General features: G+C 45.9%; 1 protein-coding gene across 1 annotated transcript in view; it reads left to right on the top strand.

Moving 5' to 3' along the window:
• The window catches only part of DSCAM (Down syndrome cell adhesion molecule), a 909,566-nt gene extending 896,207 nt beyond the window's left edge, over positions 1 to 13,359 (top strand). Inside the window, exon 35 of the mRNA XM_011984189.1 lies at positions 12,908 to 13,359. Coding sequence (XP_011839579.1) covers positions 12,908 to 13,206 — 299 coding nt within the window. The 3' untranslated portion in view covers positions 13,207 to 13,359. The remainder of the gene's footprint in view (positions 1 to 12,907) is intronic.
• Positions 13,360 to 19,366: the final 6,007 nt, after the last annotated feature.

Here is a 19,366-nt window from a genome sequence, read left to right as displayed (position 1 = left end):
GGGTGCCAAGCCTCGGCACCGGCATCTTCCTCCTGTTTTGCACATCACTAAAACTCAATTTTGAAATGTTTATCATAAATATTATAGTAAAGGTCTCCTTTCAAATGAAAATCTCTTTGATGCCTACGTGTGTGTGCATGGGCACACACAGGCATGCACACATACACATTTACACACAAGCACACATGCGTAGGTACTTGTGCACACACATGCACATATGCATGGACACACATATATGTTCACACACATGCACATATATGTGGGCACATAAGCACATGCTCGTATGCATGGATACACACACACACACATATTCTCACTGCACTGCTCTGGGTTTTCTAGAGGAAGGCTTGCTCCCTCCCTCTCCGCCTCCCTGCTTCCCTGTGTTTCTTTGCCATGCATGTGTTGAGTGGACACTAAATGACTGGTCCTGTTTCGGGAACTGAGGATGCAGTGATAGACAAGACCCACAGAGATCCACATTGAAGAAGCTTCTGTTCCTGGAAGGGAGACGGACACTGATCAAGTAAACAAATAGTATTGTTCCCGACCATGGTGAGTGCTGGGCAGAGACGCAAATTCAGGAAGGGGATAAAACGTGGGAGAGGAGTATTTTGGAAAGAATGGCCCAGAAAGACCTCTGAGGCAATGAGATGTAAATGATGGGATGGAAAGAGCCCTGCAAAGATCCTTCTGGTGGTCCAGAGAGCTGAGCAAAGATAAAGGCCAGGAGAAAGGAATGAGCTTAGTGTACACAACAGGGATCAAGAGTTCCCTCTGAACTGCCAAACATACATGACCTTTCAAACACTCCCATAGAATTTTAGGTTAAAAGAACCCTGGGGCCATCCAACCAAGCCTCCACATACTGCGTTCACGCCCACTCTATGTCGACCTAAATATTGGCATGTGCTAATCCTGATTTCTGCTGGAAAACCAGGTCTCTCTGAGGAGTATTTGCAATTTTAGCTTCTTAAGGGCTCTTATAGAATTTCAGTGTCTTCTTAATAGCTCCCCCTCAGACTCAGAAGGTAATAGTAGCACCTGCTCTGAGGGGTTCCCAAGCTTAGAACTCTAAGCCCACTGCCTGAAATAAAAGCTTAGCACATATGTCCATTGGGTCTTTTGTAGCCAGCACCCCGCACCCAGCCTCCTGCCACTGTGTTCAAGAGGCCGTCCCCTGTACCTCTGATCTTGTCCGGTGGTCTGGCTGGTTCATTGTATTTGCTGCGGGTGCTGGGCTGGTGTCTGTGTCCTCTTGTTCCAGAATATGCATTCGCTGTGTTCTGATTGCCTTTTCTCTGACTTCTGAGCCCCTTAAAAGCCTCACTGTTTTTCTTGGGTAGCTTATTGGGGTTCAGTTCTAATCCTGGGCTGCGCCAGTTCCTCGAGAGGTAGAAAGTGATGGGGGAGGAGTGTACCTGAGAGAACAGTGATGTGGGGGTAGAGGCCTCGTTGTCCCTGCTGAGTGACCAGAAGGAAGCTCCCAGATTCCAGCGCTGCAGACAACAAGAGAGAAGGCTGCCCAGGCTAACTGAACATTCATGGCATCTCAGACCCAGTTAAAACACAAATATGCGACACTCGTGTATTGGACACCTACTGATTGAATATCTCCTGAGTAAAAAGACACTGGGTATTACCCTAAGGCATAAAAGGGTTAATATCTTAAATTAACACTCCTCACAGTCTCATTCATTTATCAGAATAGTGTGTATCAAAGACTGCAGGCAGTGGGTTCTGAAGACATGAGACAGGCAAATCTTGAGAAGGTCAAAAAGTAATACAGAGCCCAGCTCATAGAAGATGGTCAGTCGCCGCCTATACACACGCACACACACATACACACACACAAACACACACAGCCCAGTGAGGCCTCGTGAGAAGCTAAAGCCCCATGAAGGCCCAGGGGCATACAGAAAGGTAAGAAGAAGACAGCAAAGACCATCGTTTTCCAGTGTGGCCTCCTGTACACTCTGCTGGCACCAAGGCCTAAGGCATCCTGTATCCCAAACCAGAAAGGGGAAACAGGCCATCAACTCCAGTAAGAGTCAACCTTCTCCTGTTTAACCTCCTTCCATGGCTTTCTGCTGCTCTCATGGCATCTGAGGGGTCAGCTGTGTCTTCCTTGCCTTGACCCCTGGTCTCTAGCCTCCAACCTTGATCCCTAGTCTCTAGCCTCCAACCTTGACCCCTGGTCTCCAGCATCCAACCTTGACCCCTGGTCTCCAGCCTCCATTCTTGATCCCTGGTCTCCAGCCTTCAACCTTGACTCCTGGTCTCCAGCCTCCAACCTTGACCCCTGGTCTCCAGCCTTCAACCTTGACCCCTATTCTCCAGCCTTCAACTTTCTGGCCTCCTATAACTCCACAAATATACATTCACTCTGTCTGGAATTCTCTCATTTCCAGCCTAACTCAGCTCCTTCTGTGGGATGATTGAAGGTGCACATTGTTGTAGAAACAGCTCTGTTAGCTTCATGGCAGAACAAGGGCAAGCTCCCAGCCGGGGTTCTGCGTCAGGTGGTCCCCAATGTGTGGTTCCTCGTGGCTCTCATGTGGGAACTGTATCCATCTTTGGATCTCATGAATCGTTCCACAGTGGGTGCTCCAAAACCATTGCTAAGTTCTGCGCTTGCCTAAAGGACAGGGAAGATTTTCCAATCCCACTTTTATTCAGAGCTACTTTATTTGAGAACAATCATGAGCCTCAACAAAGTCAAAGCCCTACTTTTATACCTCAGTGTAGCTTTTAAAGTTCACCAGCAAGCAGAAGGATTACAATATCGATGAGCTCTTAAAAATTGCATGAGGGCCCCCTGAGTACAAGCCAAGAATTGTAATCGAATCCCTGTACATGGGCCTCTGATATCAGTCTCACATTATTTATTTAGGGTTTTTCCTGGTTGCCATTTGGGAGTGAAGATTCATTTACCAAGAGAGATTATTTTACTAGTTTTCATTACCATGCTGCAACATTAATATTAAACTCAAAAAGTGTTAGATCTCTTCTGCCTCTGGTATGGGTGGACTCTATGCTCCCCTTTGGGAACCAGCTCTTTGACACTGTAGTGTTGTTGCAAGTCTGGTCTCTGTGTTTTTTATTGAAATTGCTCAAACTCAAGGAAATCATCCCTTGCTTCTTACTTTTGCATCAATATCCAGCTCTATCCAGGCAGACCTCAAACCTTGTTAGAAATTGATGAAAGTTCCTTTTTATGTGTCCCCAGAGGAGACTGAAGCCCCAAAAACTGTGATTCACCTTCATTCCCACAAATTTGGGAAAGCATCTGCATGTTCACAGCCTCCAACTAACAAAGCGTTGCAGAGGAGGAGGAAGAAGGCTACCGCAAAGTGCCTTGGAATATCTGGCCCCCAGAAATGCATTTCATTTGTTCCACCCTTATCCACACGTTCCCGGTACAGATGTATATAACCAGTTTTCAGAGGTGAGGCAGCTCAGAGCACAAGAAGGGCTCTTTTAGGCTTCAAGATGCCTTTAGAAACTAGTGTGCCTCATTCATTTGACTAAAGGCGAGAGCACTGAGGCTCAAAAGGGTCACAAAACTACCTGGAGGCAGAAACAGAGGCAGAGACAGGATTTCAACACCAAGCCCTGCAGTCTGTAACTACTGTTCTTTCCACTGGACCAGCTCCCACCTCAGCGGGTGCCACTGGAGAAGGACCTGGGGATTTTGCCTTCTGATTACAGTTCCATTGGACCATCTCTTGTTTTCTTCCGTGAAGAACTGAGGTCGTCACTCCTTGTGGACTAGTATTCTGAGGCTGAGGGGTACAACTGCTTATCCTGGTTGAATTCAATGCTTTATAAGTAGAATTAAAGTGAAATAAGGAACACTTGGCCTTATGAATTCTCATCATCTAAAGCAGAGTTTCTCAACAGCAGCACCATTAGTATTTGAAGCCAGATCATTCTTCATGGCAGGGGCCGTCCTGAGCATTGTAGGATGTTGAGCAGCACCCCTGGCCTCTGACCAATAGGTACCAATAGTGGCACCCTCCCCTGTGTTGTGACAACCAAAATGTCTCCAGATTTTGCCACATGTCCCCTGGGAACAAAACCGCCCTCAGTGGAGAGCCTCTGATCTAGTGTTCAGATATTTTCCCCTAGTGTGGTGCCTGCAAGATGGCAAGAGCCATTGTTTGATGATGGATTAATGGAATGCACATCCATTATAGATTTTGTGAATCACTTCATTCTTGTTGTTTCAGTATTGATTTTGCCATCCTTCTTCCAAGAACTGAAATACATTCGAACTTTGCGTGTGTCCGAATAGATTGAGAAAGTTCAGGAAGTTTTGCTTTCCTGGGTTTCAACTAAAAGGAGGCAGGTTTAGTTCAGCAGTTTTCACGCAGTCAGGCCAACCATGGCTCTATTGCACCATGAGTGCACTAGAGTGGAGGGGGACAAGCTCTGAGTGTGTATCTGATGATAGATGTGGGGCCTGAAATCTGTACATTTCAGAACCAAAGGCAACGTGGTGCTTGTGATACCTGTATGCAGAGTGGTTAGGGAAGGAAGGAGAAATCAATGCTGACTTATTTAATCAGGACTTTTGGAGACGTTAATGGCACTGAAGGTCCCCAGAGGGCAGCAACAGAAGGATGAGAAATGACGCATGATGTCAAATAATAAAGCATTATGCGGCAATAATGGGTAAAGCGTCTCATCCCCAAGGCGGAAGTCAAAGCAGCTGCCTGGGCTCCCTCCAGAAAGGCAGTGATGGGTGCAGCCTGTGATCTGCACTGGGTTTTGGTGAGGCTGATGAGGAGAGAATGAGAAATGGGTGCCCCAGTGATGGATGGGCCAGTGGTCATTGTGTGGTACACACATCTTTAAAGCTGCACAAGGGCCGTTCATTGTGGATAACACACATTTATTCTCAGAGCGCCCACCTTTCTGGTGTCCTCTTCCTCCACTACTCCTTACCACTGTCCCAGTTGGTTACCATGTTCCCTTTTTCCCTTCTCTATTTGTGACTCTGCCTCTAAGTTTTATCTGTCTACGGATCTGTGTAGCTACATTTCTTTCTTTCTGCCTCCCTCTGTGTGTTTCCCTCTCTCTGATCCCTCTCTCTCTCTGTCTCTTACCCCTCTCTCTCATTCATTCTCCCTCACACTCACCCAGCGTCATTCATCTCAGCCTCCCCTGACCCTGATATGTTTCTGCTTCTCAGTCCCTCAGTTTCCCAGAGCCCTTCTCTGTGCTTGGCCATCTCCACCTTCTTCATCCCTCACCCTCAGTTAGAGTCTCTGACAGGAAGGGCATTGGCCTCAAGGCAGAGCACAGTGGGTTCATGGTGTGCAAATCCACCATGACAGCCCAAAGAAGTCAGCAGGGGGGACCCTGTCCCAAGGGCCCAGGCAGGACTCTGTTAGCCTTTGTATTCATGCTGGGGTTAGGCAGGAGACACTAACTGGGTTTAGCTCACTGGGAAGGGGAAGGAACCAGCAGTGTGGGCAAGGAGGTGAGCAGGGGAGAAAGAGGGCATGGAAGTGAGTTCAAGCTCAGTCCCTCCTGCTGTCACACCATGAGCCGGGTCCTCCTGCCAGCACTAGTCCTTTCCTTCTCCATGCCTCAACTTCCCCTTTCAGTATGCTGCTCTTCCAGTTGGATTTTCCCTCCCATATCTCTCTCCTCTCTCTTTCTCTGTCTCTCTCTCTCTCTCTCTCTCTCTCACACACACACACACACACACACACACACACAGCACTTTTCTTGATGTTTATGCCCTGCTGGCTGTCTTTTTGCACTCAGCTATCTCTTTGTTCCTCCCCTGCTTCATGCTTTTACCCCTTTTCTATGCCTTTGATTTCATGGATGAAAGTTTTAGTACAAGGGAAACAAAAAAAGGAAAAGAAGGAAGGAAGGAAGTTAGTTTTCATGTTACCTGAGACTGGATAATTTATAAAGAAAAAGAGATTTAATGGACTCACAGTTCCATGTGGCTGGGGAAGCCTCACAATCATGGTGGAAGGTGACAGGCACATCTTACATAGAGGCAGCAAGAGAGAAATGAGAGCCAAGTGAAAGGGAAAACCCCTTATAACCCATCAGACCTTATGAGACTCATTCAGTACCATGAGAACAGTATGGGAGAAACCACTGCCGTGATTCAATTACTTCCCACTGGGTCCCTCCTGCAACACATGGGAATTATGGGAGCTACAATTCAAGAAGAGATTTGGGTGGAGACATGGCCAAACCATAGTAGAAGGAAAATAAAGGAAAGAGTGGAGAGAATGAGGGAAAGAAAGAAAGAAAAAGGAAGGGAAAGAAGGAGGGAGAAGGGGAAGGGGGAAATGTGGAGAAAGGTAGAGGGAAGCAAAGCAGAGGAAGTGACGCCATAGAGTTTGGAAATCATTACCAAGAATATAAGTGAATTTTGTCGTAGCTGGGTTTACTGAAACAAGTACTAAGACCGGGCATTTGCCTTTGCCAGTGTTTATGGCAATGATAGATTTACACACAGAGACGCCAAGGGCATTTGCACCCAGTGGAGGTGAGTACCCATGGCATGGTGACCCAATATGGTGACCTTGGAGTTCAAAGCACAAAAGATCCTCAGACGTCTCCTGGATCCCTGCTACTTTTCACTGCATAGGAGAACTGGAGACGGTCCTGACTGATAAGCTATGGGGCAAGTGAGCTGAGGAGTGCCAAACACACCCATGAAGGCCCTGCTCTCTGTGGAAACAGATTTCTTAATCCATGGAAGGTGTTCACATGCGTTATCTAATTTACTCTTCACAGCCTTCTATGCTAGATTCTGCTATTACTCCCATTTTATGGATGAGGAAACTGAGCTCAGATCTAGACCTGTCAGATAAATGCAGGCAATGTTATCCTGGCCTCTACTCCTCATCACCACAATTAAAGCCAAGGGCTAGTTTCTCCCATGTGACACAGGCAGATGGCAGGGTGCTGGGGGCGGGTGATGCTGTGCCAATGTCCCCATGGTCAACACAGCCTCACACATCACGTGTCTCTTTCTGGATCAATAACTGTGTGAGTTGTCTTGGTATGTGTAGGCATCTGAAGCACATGGGAGGACTATTAGAGAGTCCACATCCTCAGAGGCTTTGTTGATGAGCACATGGGCTGGGGTTTTAATGGACATAAGTGCCTATAATAACAGAGCTTACCGCTGACTACTCTGGTGCTCTCTTCTCTGTAAGTGCATGAATTATTGAGAGAACTCATTTGCAGCATGCACACAGTTGAAAGGGCTGCTGTGGGTGCTAATCAGAAAATACACATTTTTGAAGGGAGCTAATTAGAGAATCACACAACTTCATAGAGTTTTACCTGAAAGACTGGATCAATCAGAGATATTGGATATTCAGAGATACTTGTCAGACCTGCAGTAAACAAACACATGTAGGCATTGCATGTAAGCACTGAGCTGTTTCCATTATGAAGGATTTTTACTTCTCACCTGTCCATTTCAGCAACTGGAGGCCTCTTGATCACTACATCTGAAGTGGGAGCCCCTGCAGGCAGGATGCAGATATTATGAGTCCTATCTTTTGATTTCAAACACGTTTCTTCCTTCCGATCTAAGACCCGAATGTTCTGCAGTCCAGCGGGGACCACGATGCTATTACTTTGTAGGGGTTTAATAAGCCCTGTGCATTCAGTGGGGAGTCACTAGAATAGAGATTTATCCCCAAATCTGTTGCAACACATTACAAATATGTCAAGTGTTCGTGATTGAGTCGGGTCTCAGAAACAGCATGAGGCATTCTTGACCTATATTTTTAAAGAACCCTGGAGGTAAATGTCTGTTGCATTTCCTCAAATATACGAACAACATGAGAAAAATAATATTTAATAAAAATAATTAAAAATAAATAAGAAAATTAACAATTTGTTTATCAGATTCTTAGGAATAAAGACATCACTTTCTGGAGATTGATTATATAAAACTACAAATTGCAAGATTGGTCAATTAAGATGTATTGATTCACATACAAAAGGATGTTCTCATTTCAAAAGAATTATTCAGTTTATTTCTTAATGACAACTCTGTTAATGTTTTCATCACTTTTTTTTTGCAAATAATTAACACCTAGTTAGAGAAGACTGAAGAATAGCTACCATAAAGGAACATAAGTAATTTTCAATGCCATGAAGTTTCATAAAGTTTTAAAAAATCAAATTATTTCATCTTTCAGGAACAAAGCTATTCTAGATGGCAAGATATTCCTGAACCCTCCACATTAGTGTCTATAATGGGTAGGCCTCATGCCATTATATTTTTATAAGCCAGAGTTCAGATGCATCAAGTTACCAAAACCCTTTTTACAAGAATGCCAAATTATGTAATTTCTTCCTATAAGAATATTATGGACCAGGTGCAGTGGCTTGCACCTGTAATCCCAGCACTTTAGGAGGCTGAGGCGGGCGGATCACCAGAGGTCAGGAATATGAGACCAGCCTGACCAACATGGAGAAACCCCATCTCTACTAAAAATACAAAAATTAACCAGGTGTGGTGGTGCATGCCTGTAATCCCAGCTACTTGGGAGGCTGAGGGGGACGAATCGCTTGAACCGGGAGGTGGGAGGTGGAGGTTGCAGTGAACCAAGATCGCGCCGTTGCACCCCAGCCTGGGCAACAAGAGCAAAACTCCATCTAAAAAAAAAAAAGAATGTTATGGCCCATTTATTGTCTAGGTATTTATTACTGAGCTTCCCTTGGATCCAGGTGATAGTAGGAAGCCAACGTTGAATTAGAATTGCCTTTAATTTCAGTGAGCCCAATCCAGTGTCACCGGGTCATTTAGTGAATTACATGCTGCCATTCCCAATGAAATCATATAATTACTCATCATCACCTAATAGAATAAAGACATCCTGAAAAAGCTAAATGGAATTTTGAATCATACATACCAAGGGGTGCAACAATGTAATAATACAAGGACAAAGAAATCATTTGGTGGATTTCCCAAAAATAAGGTCATTACTCCTGTTGTTGGGGGAAAAAGGTTTTCAGGAAGGGTAATAACATTTTGAAAATTTGTGTGCTCATTTACATTGTATAAAATGCATTTTTACAGCTTGACTTGGCCATATTTATTTTTAGTTCTCTTATACTCTTTTTTTTTTTTTTTGAAATGGAGTTTTATCCCTGTTGCCCAGGCTAGAGTGCAGTGGTGCAGCAACCTCTGATGCCCGGGTTCAAACGATTCTCCTGCCTCAGCCTTCTGAGTAGCTGGGATTACATGCGTGTACCACCACGTCCAGCTGATTTTTCTATTTTTAGTAGAGACAGGGTTTCACCATGTTGGCCTGGCTGGTCTCGAACACCTGACCTCAGGTGATCCATTGCCTCGGCCTCCCAAAGTGCTGAGATTACAGGCCAGTTCCCTTATACTCTTGAATAGTCCTTTCCTTCTGTTATGCTGATTATTCTTTTTCTGTGGGTAAACTTGAAGTGTTTCCTAAGGTTCAGGCTTTAAGCACTATCTAAACACACATCACTTCCGTTGCCCCGCTAGCAGGGCAGCTGGCTAATGACAGCCCTCGCTTGGCTCAGGTGGTCTCAGATCCCCTCAGCCTGCACCAACAGGGCCTACAGGCCCAAAGGGGCTGGATGAGGAAGGCTCAATTAACTATTGTTAGCATACAGTAACCTAAGGAAAGCAGGGAATATTTTGAAGCAAAAGAAACGAGAATATTCGGTTACTTTAGATTCAGAAAATGAGCAATGAGTCATTCTAGTGCTACGTTTCTATGATAAAAATACCTACTAGATATCTTGTCTTGAATGTCCCCAGCTGCATCAAACTCAGCAGGTCTGAAACTAAACCTTTCATCTTTTGTCATCAAAGTGCAATCTTTCCCCTATACACCCTTTCACAGTTAGTGGTTTCACTGTCCACAGAGTTTCCTGAGCTTAGAGCCTGGGAAGGAGTTGCCCCTAACCCCTTCCCCTCTCTCACCACTCCCACTTGTCATTGACTCTGAAGCCGCCTTCCTTGGGCCCCCTTTGTATCACAATTTAATTCCCTCTCTCACATCCCACAGCTTCTCCTGAGCTCAGACCATTATCATCTCTCTCTCCCTGCACATCCTTTTCCCTGGGCCCTCGCTCCAGGACCACATACCACCAGCCCATTCTCTAGCCAGAGTTTTGCACCTGGTATGACATGAGTTACAGGTGTGCCAAGACGGTGAGTCCTTCAGACCTCAAGGTGGCCAGAAGCAACTCCTTGGGCTCATCCCAGTGTTGCTGCACAAATACCCCTTGTCTGCCTATACCTCAAAAAGATAAAAGTGGAAAGCACTGGGCTGGAGAATACACACTGCCTATACCAAAACAGCAGAAACTCAGACGCAGCGTCAGTCCAGCTCAAGCCAGGCAGTGTTGGTGGCAAAGTGGACTTGGTGACTGGGCCCTAATTGTGCTCATGCATTGCAAGGGGGTGATGGGATGTTTTAAAGCCTTGAAACAGGGCCCTGAAGATGGGAATGAGAAGGAGTCAAGGCCAGGTGGCTCATGCCTGTAATCCCAGTGCTTTGAGAAATTGAGGCAGGTGCATTGCTTGAGGCCAAGAGTTTGAGACCAGCCTAGGCAACTAAGAAAGACCTTGTGTCTCCAAAATATTTTAAAAATTAATAATTATCCAGGCATGGCGATGTGTACCTGTAGCCCTAGCTATTCTGGAGGCTGAGGTGGAAGGGTTGCTTGAGCCCAGCAGTTTGAGGCTGCAGTGAGCCATGAATGCACCACTGCACTCCAGTCTGGGCAACAGAGCAAGACTTTATCTCTTGTTTTTTTAAAAAAAAATAAGGAGTCAAGAGAGATTTTGCCAGTAGAATTAACCTGGAGAGAAAGGTGTCAGTGTCGCCTCTGAGGTTTCAAGGATGGAAGGATGGTGATAATGTTACACAAGATAGAGCACACGGGAGAAGAGCAGCATTTGGGATTGGGAGGGGATGGAGTTGGCCTTTATTAACTGGATTGGTAGACTGTGTTATTCAGAATTCCAGACGGACACTCGTGTGGAAATGCCTAGCAAAGCACCTGAAAGTCACATTTAGGGCTCAGGAGAAAGAGCAAAATGGAAAAGATAGATGGGAAAGCTATTTATAAAGAGATGAGGAAAGCAGCCAAGCCTTTCGAGAGAGGGCTGAGAGCAGGCCACTGGGAATACTCTGTAACATTTAGAGGAAAGACAGAGAAAAGGATCCAGTCAAGGAAAGTGAGAAGGGATGGCCAGAGATGTAGGCAGAGATCTGGAAGACCACAGTGTCCTGGCAGCTGAGAAGGCCAGCAATAAAAATATCAACAGCATCAAATGCTATAGTAATGCAGGTAGGAAGAGGACCAAGAGGAAACCAGAGAATTTGGCAATGAGAGGTCAGAGTTGACCTTTCAGTAGTTGATGGTGAAAGAAGCTGTGGCAGTTCAGGTTTTCTGAGAAGCACCTATGAAGACAGATTAGACAGGCAAGGAATTTATTGGGGAAATTCTTGTGAAGAACGAAGCAAGAGGAAGCAGGAGGTGGCCAGGAGAGTCCAGGGACCATAACAGAGGTCTGACACCTGTGAGAGGAGAAAGGGAAGGAGGGATTGGTTGGAGGCACCTCAGGCTGCAGTGCACCTCTGAGAAGGCTGCAGTGAGGCTGATGGGGCATCCCTGAGCAAAGGATGCCTGTTAGGGAGATCTCGCACTGGGCGGGGACGGCCATGAGGAAAGCCCTGTCATGCTTGTCATTGGCTTGCAGCATCCCAGAGAACTGGTACCTCCCTGCCTGCAGCAGATGCTCTTGGTTTTTTTGTTTTGGTTTGGGATTTTTTTGTTTGGTTTGTTTTTGTTTTGTTTTGTTTTTGAGTCTTGCTCTGTCACCCAGGCTGGAGTGCAGTGCCATACTCTTGGCTCACTGCAACCTCCTCATCCTGGGTTCAAGCAATTCTCCTGCCTCAGCCTCCCCGGTAGCTGGAACTACAGGCGCCCACCACCATGCCTGGCTAGTTTTTGTGTTTTTTAGTAGAGACGGGGTTTCGCCGCATTGGCCTGGCTGGTCTTGAACTCCTGACCTCAGGTCATCCTCCCACCACAGCCTCCCAAAGTTCTGGGATTACAGGCATGAGCCACCATGCCCAGCCAGCAGATGCTCTTGAAGGAGACCTGAGGTTATGTTTACATGGCACCACAGAAGCCAGAGTGACCTTGAGCAGGAAGTAGAAATGCTAGAACTCCGGTCTAAGCTGCTGTCATCTCTATACACAGCATGGCTGAAACAGAAGAGCCACGCAGAGGTTAGCAGGTAGGCAGGGCCTGGTAAGGAGGCCATAAGCTGTGGCACTTTCACCCAAAGCCATCATAAAGACCCATAACTAAGTGGCTGGCCAAGGTCACAAGGTTTCATAGAATTGCCAAGACGAGAGCCAGCTGTCCATCATTCTTCCCTTGACATCCCTGGTCTCGCCTCCAACCCTGTGCTCTCCCCGCACTTCCAATCACACGCGGGATTTGGTCTATCACCGTTGGTAACCAGTGGACGCTGTTGCCTTTGATGTATGTTTTTCTTTCAACGATGGTGTTTTGAAGGATTCTGTTACCTCCATTCCTCCATTTCTGTACAAGTAAGTTAATACAAGTAAGTACTGTCGGAAAATGAGCTCCTCCCGTGCCCAGCGAAGAGGTAGGAGGACGATTCCACCTGTCTTTGTGGTGAGCGCTGATGGAGGATCTTGAGAAAAGCACCTGTGTGCAGCGACATTCTCGTCTCTAAAACCCGCATGGCCACCCGCATGCACACAGGGTATTCTGCCGGTGTTTACCAAATGAAGACACCAACTAACTACCCTGTCTTTCCTTCTAGGTGACCTCATACATTTGCCTCCATACCTTAGAATGGACTTTTTGTTAAACCGAGGTGGTCCAGGCACCAGCAGGGACCTGAGCTTAGGACAAGCATGCTTGGAACCTCAGAAAAGCCGGACCCTGAAGCGCCCCACGGTCCTGGAGCCCATCCCGATGGAAGCCGCCTCCTCCGCCTCCTCCACGAGAGAAGGACAGTCGTGGCAGCCGGGGGCCGTGGCCACATTACCTCAGCGGGAGGGGGCAGAGCTGGGACAGGCAGCTAAAATGAGCAGCTCCCAAGAATCACTGCTCGACTCCCGGGGCCATTTGAAAGGCAACAATCCCTACGCAAAATCTTACACCCTGGTATAACAGACAGCATGACTGGACAGCGGTTGTAAATACAATTCAAACAATTCAATCAAAGCTACCTTTTTTTTACGGAATTCCAATATTTATAATTAAAGAAAATTGCCAAAATATATTAAAAAAAAAAAAAAAAGAGAGAGAAAATACTGAAACCACAGACAGTGCAAAGACGCTCCTGCTTTTCTTCTGTCTGAGTGTGAGCTCCATCCGCCTGGGCATCTGATTTTTTGGGAAAGAAGTCCAGTTTTATGATCTTCACAGGCTATTGCATTTTTACTGATTTTCTACAAAAGTGCATGGGGGGATTAATTAAACCTTCTGACTGGAAGTTCTATCACACAAGAGGCAAGAAAGAAAACAGGGTGGGGGTGGAAATTAGCCTATTTGTGATTTTAAAAGGAACACCGATTTGCGGGCAGGGGAAAACTTCAGTCACGTTTGCACACCTTTCTTTCCCATTAGAAACCGGGTTCTCAATTTGGTCTTCTTTTGTTAATTAGGATGAGTGCCGTCAGTGAAGGGGTGGGGGGGAATCAATTTGATTTTCTTTTTTGTTTCTTTTTTAATTTAATGAGACACTCTTTGCATTTTGTCTAAGCGAAATAAAAAAGAAAAGGTTGTCTGCCTTTATTTCCATGTCTGCTTCTCTCGTCTTCTACCAAGGGCCTGGTCCTCCTTCCCATTGGTACTTCTGTTTGGAGACACCAGGCCTGAACCCAGAGCTCAATTCAATAAACCAGAGTCCATAGTAACACCCTGAACTCCTCAGGAATCTCCAGGAAGCACAAAGAAGGTGCAGCTCCTGCTCTCAAGCTGGAGAGGACAAAATGCAGGCTGGTCTCCACCGAAACCAGAGCCCAGCCCAAGTATTCAAAGCCCCTCGCAAGGCTCTGTCCCTTGCCTGCCCATGGCCAGGGTTCAACTGACTGTGACCTATGGGCCAAATCCAGCCTCCTGCTGTTTTTTTAAATAAAGTTTTATTGAAACAAGACCACATACACTATTTGCTACTGTCTATGGCTGCTTTCATGGCACAATGGTAGAGCTGAATAGTTGTAAGAGAGATGGTATAGCCTATGAAACCTAAAATATTTATTACCTGGCCCATTACAGGAAACATTTGCCAACCCCTTGCTCTGGAGTCTGAAATGTAGCCCCAGCCTGGGCACGATCATGCGTCCTACCCTGCATGACTTTTCCTATCTCCACTATGCCTGGTATCCAAATTTGTGATAGACCATCTTAATAAACATTGTCTCAATCCTCTGTAACCAGAGGAAAGTGATGTTCCTCTAAAATCTAAGTTTTTAGTTTCCCTTCCCCCAGTTTATCTCCCATGTGGCTCATCCTAAGAGAGAATTTACTCATAAATAGTTGGAACTGCATTCTCTATCCCACAACCCTCACACGGTTTGCTTTTGAAAGGGGATGTAATCCTCCCCTGGCTGCAACACTCCATTCCAGGCTCACTTCCATAGAAGTGAAAGATAACCAGGTCTTCATGTCAGAGATTTGGCATTAACCAGAAAACATGATCAAACGTCCGTGGCTGCTCAGTCTCCCAGGCTGAAGATTCTCTACAGGCTTCCATTAAGGCCACCAACATAGACTGGTGCCAGTTATTACCATCTTGGGAACGCATTCAGAAATGACTTTCCTTCCCTCCCTCCCTCCTTTCCCATCCTTTCTTCCTTCTATTTATTTTCCAGGCAGGCCCATCTGCCTGCTTAGATTCAGTGACACAGAATGTGTCCAGGACCATGTCAAGACCACTTGCTGGTGCTAGTGTTAGATGACTCCATGAATGTGAAGTGTGCATCCATGGTTTCAGAATTTAATCCGTGTTGACATGTACTGTTTGCATATTCTCAGACTATTTTTTTTTATGCAAAAGAAATGAAATGCTACTTTCTGGGCAAAAAAAATAAAAGTCTATCTTTCATCAACCTAAAACTTCTATATCCCCCAAACATAGAAGTTTACCTTTTTAACATTTTTCTCTCAACCTGTACAAAAATAAAAAAATTCTACATTATGTTTGCCTCTAGAATGGATTGCTTTCAAGACTCCTGCCTTAAAAAGTACTCATTAAAATCAGTTCAACACACAAACAATTATGTCAAAAGATCACCTCCTTCCAGTTCAGATAGGGGTCTATGATTACTGTCTTCCAGGGACTGCAGATTAAAGGGTAGTGTATACTAAAATGACTGTTATTGACAGTAATAATAATAGATTTTCCTCTGGACCTCTACTTGTCTGATTTGTTTTGTGGAAGTCATCCTATTAGCCCAAGTCTGCACACAGATTATTCTGTGTTGGAATGGTGAAACTCAAATAAATTCTGTATCCTCTGGTCAATATCTATAGGGTACATGGGCAATAGCTATTAGGTCAGTGGACTGGGTTTCCTCCTCAGCATCCATCTGGCTGACAGCCTGAAAAATGCCCACTCTCCTGGACTAAGCAAGGCCTTCTCTTAATATGTAGCCAGTAAGCCACTGGCTACATATTCACATCTGCCTGATGACTGCTGTCTTGCATCCACGTCCACCGTGTCTACCCGTGAAGAGAAGAAGGTGGAACAGTTGAGATGGCAAAAGATGGAACAGTGCCATGACATGAAGCTGGTCACCAGCTACACTGGATAAGCTTTTATTCCACCCATCGTCTTTGGGCCCTTGCTGCAGAGACCCTTGATACTACGTTAAGACACAGAAAACACACTGTTGCTTACATTGCTCTTTATTTAAGCAGGAGATCACCACTCAGTAAAGTCCCTCTGGTCTGGTGTCATGATCCCTGAATCACTCAGATGCCAAAAGTTTTATGCAACTTTTAGGGACATGGCTGAGGCCTTCTAGAGAAGCTCTGAAACTATATGAATCAATTTCCAGCAATGACGCACAGGCTTCTAGAACTGGAATAAGACTGGGGACCAAAGGACTAGTGTGTTAGAGGCCACCTACTCACCAAAGGTTCAAGGGAACCTAACAGTTTGTCCATAAAAGTCCTCTTTTAAATTTCTAAGGAACGTGGTAGAGAGTATCTCAGCTCTCTGAAGAGCACCTGGAAAGACTAAATATCCTCAGTTTAATATCCAGGGCACCCGAGGCCCATGTTGCTTCTCCACCCATTATTCCGAAATGGTCCATGAGAGGCAGTAGAGTGTGGCTGCAGTGAAGGAAAGATTTTCTGCAGATCTTGGAAACCAAGCTGTTGTAATCCCTAACAGAAGTTTAAGCCAGGAAGGAATCTTCAGACCTGCATAAAACCTGTGTCTGTTTGCTGTGGGATGTTTGTTAGCTTGAGGGAGGAGACTTGTGACGGCAGAGTCACTGAGTAGCCTGAAGAATATGTGGCACTGACGAGCCAGAGCTACAGCAGGGTCAGATGGAGCCGTGGACAGGATCCTCGCTGAACTCCTCACCCCTTGGCAAGCAGGGACTGAAGACTGGATGGGCCTGATGATAACTTGGGTCACCTGAGTGCCATCAAGCATAGGAGTGGGTGTACCTGTTGTGAGACCATCCCCTGTGGGTCATTGCATTTGCGCATGTCTCTTGAGCAGAGGCTTTGATGGCTTCTGTTCTCTACTGTTTTTGCAAGGATGCTTGCGTAGCAGATAGCCTTGGAAGATAGAGATAGTGTGTCCTTGCTGGGCAGAAGGCAGATTTGTTGGCTGACCTAGATAATAAAATGTCTCCTTCTGAGGCAAAATTTGGGCAGGTGTACCAGCAGCCCCCTTCCAGAGTTTCTTAGGCATTAGACACAGCCAATCAGGAGCCACAGCCTCACTGGTCCCTGGCTAGAGATTCTAGACAGGTCTGGGGCAGCCTCCCTCAGTTCCTTCATCTTCGGTCTAAGTTCATCTTTTCAACGAGGGCCTCTGTGAGCACCCTATTCAATGCCACAGTTCCCCCAGGATTCCTGCCCCCATATCTGCTTTAGCTCTTGTCCATACCCTTATCATCTAACTTGCTCTGAAATTTATTTATTCATAATGGTTATTCTTTGTTATCTGTCTTTACTCTCAAGAATGTCAGCTTCACAAGAATAGAATTCTTTGTTTTGTTTACTGTCTCCACAGTTCCTAGAAACGTCCCTGGCACACAATAGGCATCTTACAAGTATTTGTTGTCTGGGGGAAAAAAAAAGTTTGAGCTCTAAGCTTAGAGCTCCTTAGCTATGACACAAACCCACTGCGTGCACAGCGTCCACCTGAACGTCTCTGAATCACCCCATGGGCCCTGCAGGGATGGGGAGCTGGTGAGAATATGGCTCTCACACTTATTGCTATACTTTAAGTAATGATATCCTCAATCTCTGACCCAGGAGTCTCGTGCCTTCTGCCAGCATCTATGAAACCGAGACAAGCCAACTTGGTAACTCACAAGAAAGGTAAAAGTCCCAGGCTTTCTACCATCCTCAACAAGCACAAACCAGACATGGGCAGCACCAGCTCCCTCACCCACTCCCCAGAGGGACAAGTCACAGCTTAGACTCACAAACTTTTTGCGATTTGGTGGGAGTGGTATTTTTTTTTTCTTTCTCTCTCTTCTCAATCTCTCACCATCAAAAAGAAAGAAAAATGGAAAACTTGGTAAAAGTGACTTTCAGCACATGGCAGAGGGCGCCTGTTTCATCTCTCAAGACCAGCTTGACAAAGCCAGAAAGCCTTCTGTGTCCCAGAAACTTCAACCCCCCTCTATGAAGAAAAGATAATGTTTATCATCTTCAGCACTGGATCTCCCAGAGTGCTGGACTCTGCCTCTAGGAGATCATCTTTCCATGGAGAAGAAAATACCTGCCACGTACATTCATATGTGTGGTGGCACCAGGGGCAAGGGGTGCTCCAAGGGTCCTTGAGGACAGCAGTGCTGGACCAGACTGCAACCTAGGTGGGTCACCATGTCCACTGGACATCAGAGGGCGTCACAGCCAAAGCAGAGGTGGCATTCCCAGTCATGCTGTGTGTGCCTGCAAGGGTTTTATTCTCAAGCAATTAATTCAATGTTTGCCTCAATCTTTCATTCTCTGAGGTTCCCCTAAGGGTGACCACCTCACTAAATAGAGGTGCAAAAAATTGCTACTCTGTGAAGCAATGTTTTAGCAGTCTATTAAAAAGACGCTTCCTGTTTCTAGAGCTGAAAGTGTAAGTGTCTTATAAAGGTGCAGCTTCCTAGATGGCAAACTGATGGTGTGGTATCGTGGTCCAACCCCCAGGTACGGAAATCCAGGCCTCTCACCCTGAGTGGAAGCACAGTCGTCCCTGCAACTACTGCTAACACTTGGTAACACACAAATCTACTACACTCTTGCAGCACGTCAACAACCCCTCAACATCTGCTTCCCTATCCAGGGTGAGAGGTGGTTCTGTCACAGCCCAGGAAGGTGACTAATGACAGTTCTAAGAGATACGCTCTGCACATGCCAAGTGAAGCAACAGCCAGAGAAAGATACAGCCACTAGAACTGATTTTACCTCAATCTAGTATCAGCCGAATCCTGTGTCTATTCCTCTGTTAAGTCATGTGATGAGAGAACATTCCTGTCTCCTTGAAGCTTCTACTTCTCTTCTCCAGTTGATTGTCTTTGAAAGGCCTCTCATCATCTTCGAGTTAGCAGATGGCATTCTGTCCACTTCTGTAGCAAAAGTTAACCCTCAACACCAAGGTGCTGACATTTCTAGGAAGAGGACTGGGAGTTCTTTGCATGGAGCCAAGAATAATGAAGATGCTTCCAAATGGAGTTACAGAGCACCTGGCAAGGGGACACTCTTGTTGCTATGGAAGTAACTGGAAAAGCTTCTAGTGTCCATCTTGGTCAAGGTCCATTCTCAGCTGTGTTTGGTTACCTGCCTCCCATGTCCATTCTGCAGCATGTGAAATTGGCTTATTCAATGACCTAGGATCACAGGAAAATTTGGGATGAGTAAGGAACATAGCCTAATAGGAAGAACACTGCACTGAGAGGCTTATTCTAAGCACCAGCTTCTCAGTAACAAGTCAGGAGGTCTCACAAAAGGCCATCTGGTTGGGCATCAGTAACCAGACCTCAGTGGACCAGGAGGCCTCTAAGGCCCTGTTTGCCCAACAAGGAGATGACCTTTCTCAGTACCAACATCACTGGGCAAATATTTGAGCTCCTTAAAAGTGTGTGGT

Source organism: Mandrillus leucophaeus, unplaced genomic scaffold, assembly GCF_000951045.1.
Source record: "Mandrillus leucophaeus isolate KB7577 unplaced genomic scaffold, Mleu.le_1.0 Scaffold262, whole genome shotgun sequence".
Classification (NCBI taxonomy): domain Eukaryota; kingdom Metazoa; phylum Chordata; class Mammalia; order Primates; family Cercopithecidae; genus Mandrillus; species Mandrillus leucophaeus.
Note: the sequence above shows the minus strand (reverse complement) of the source record. Positions and strands in the feature narration are given on the sequence as shown.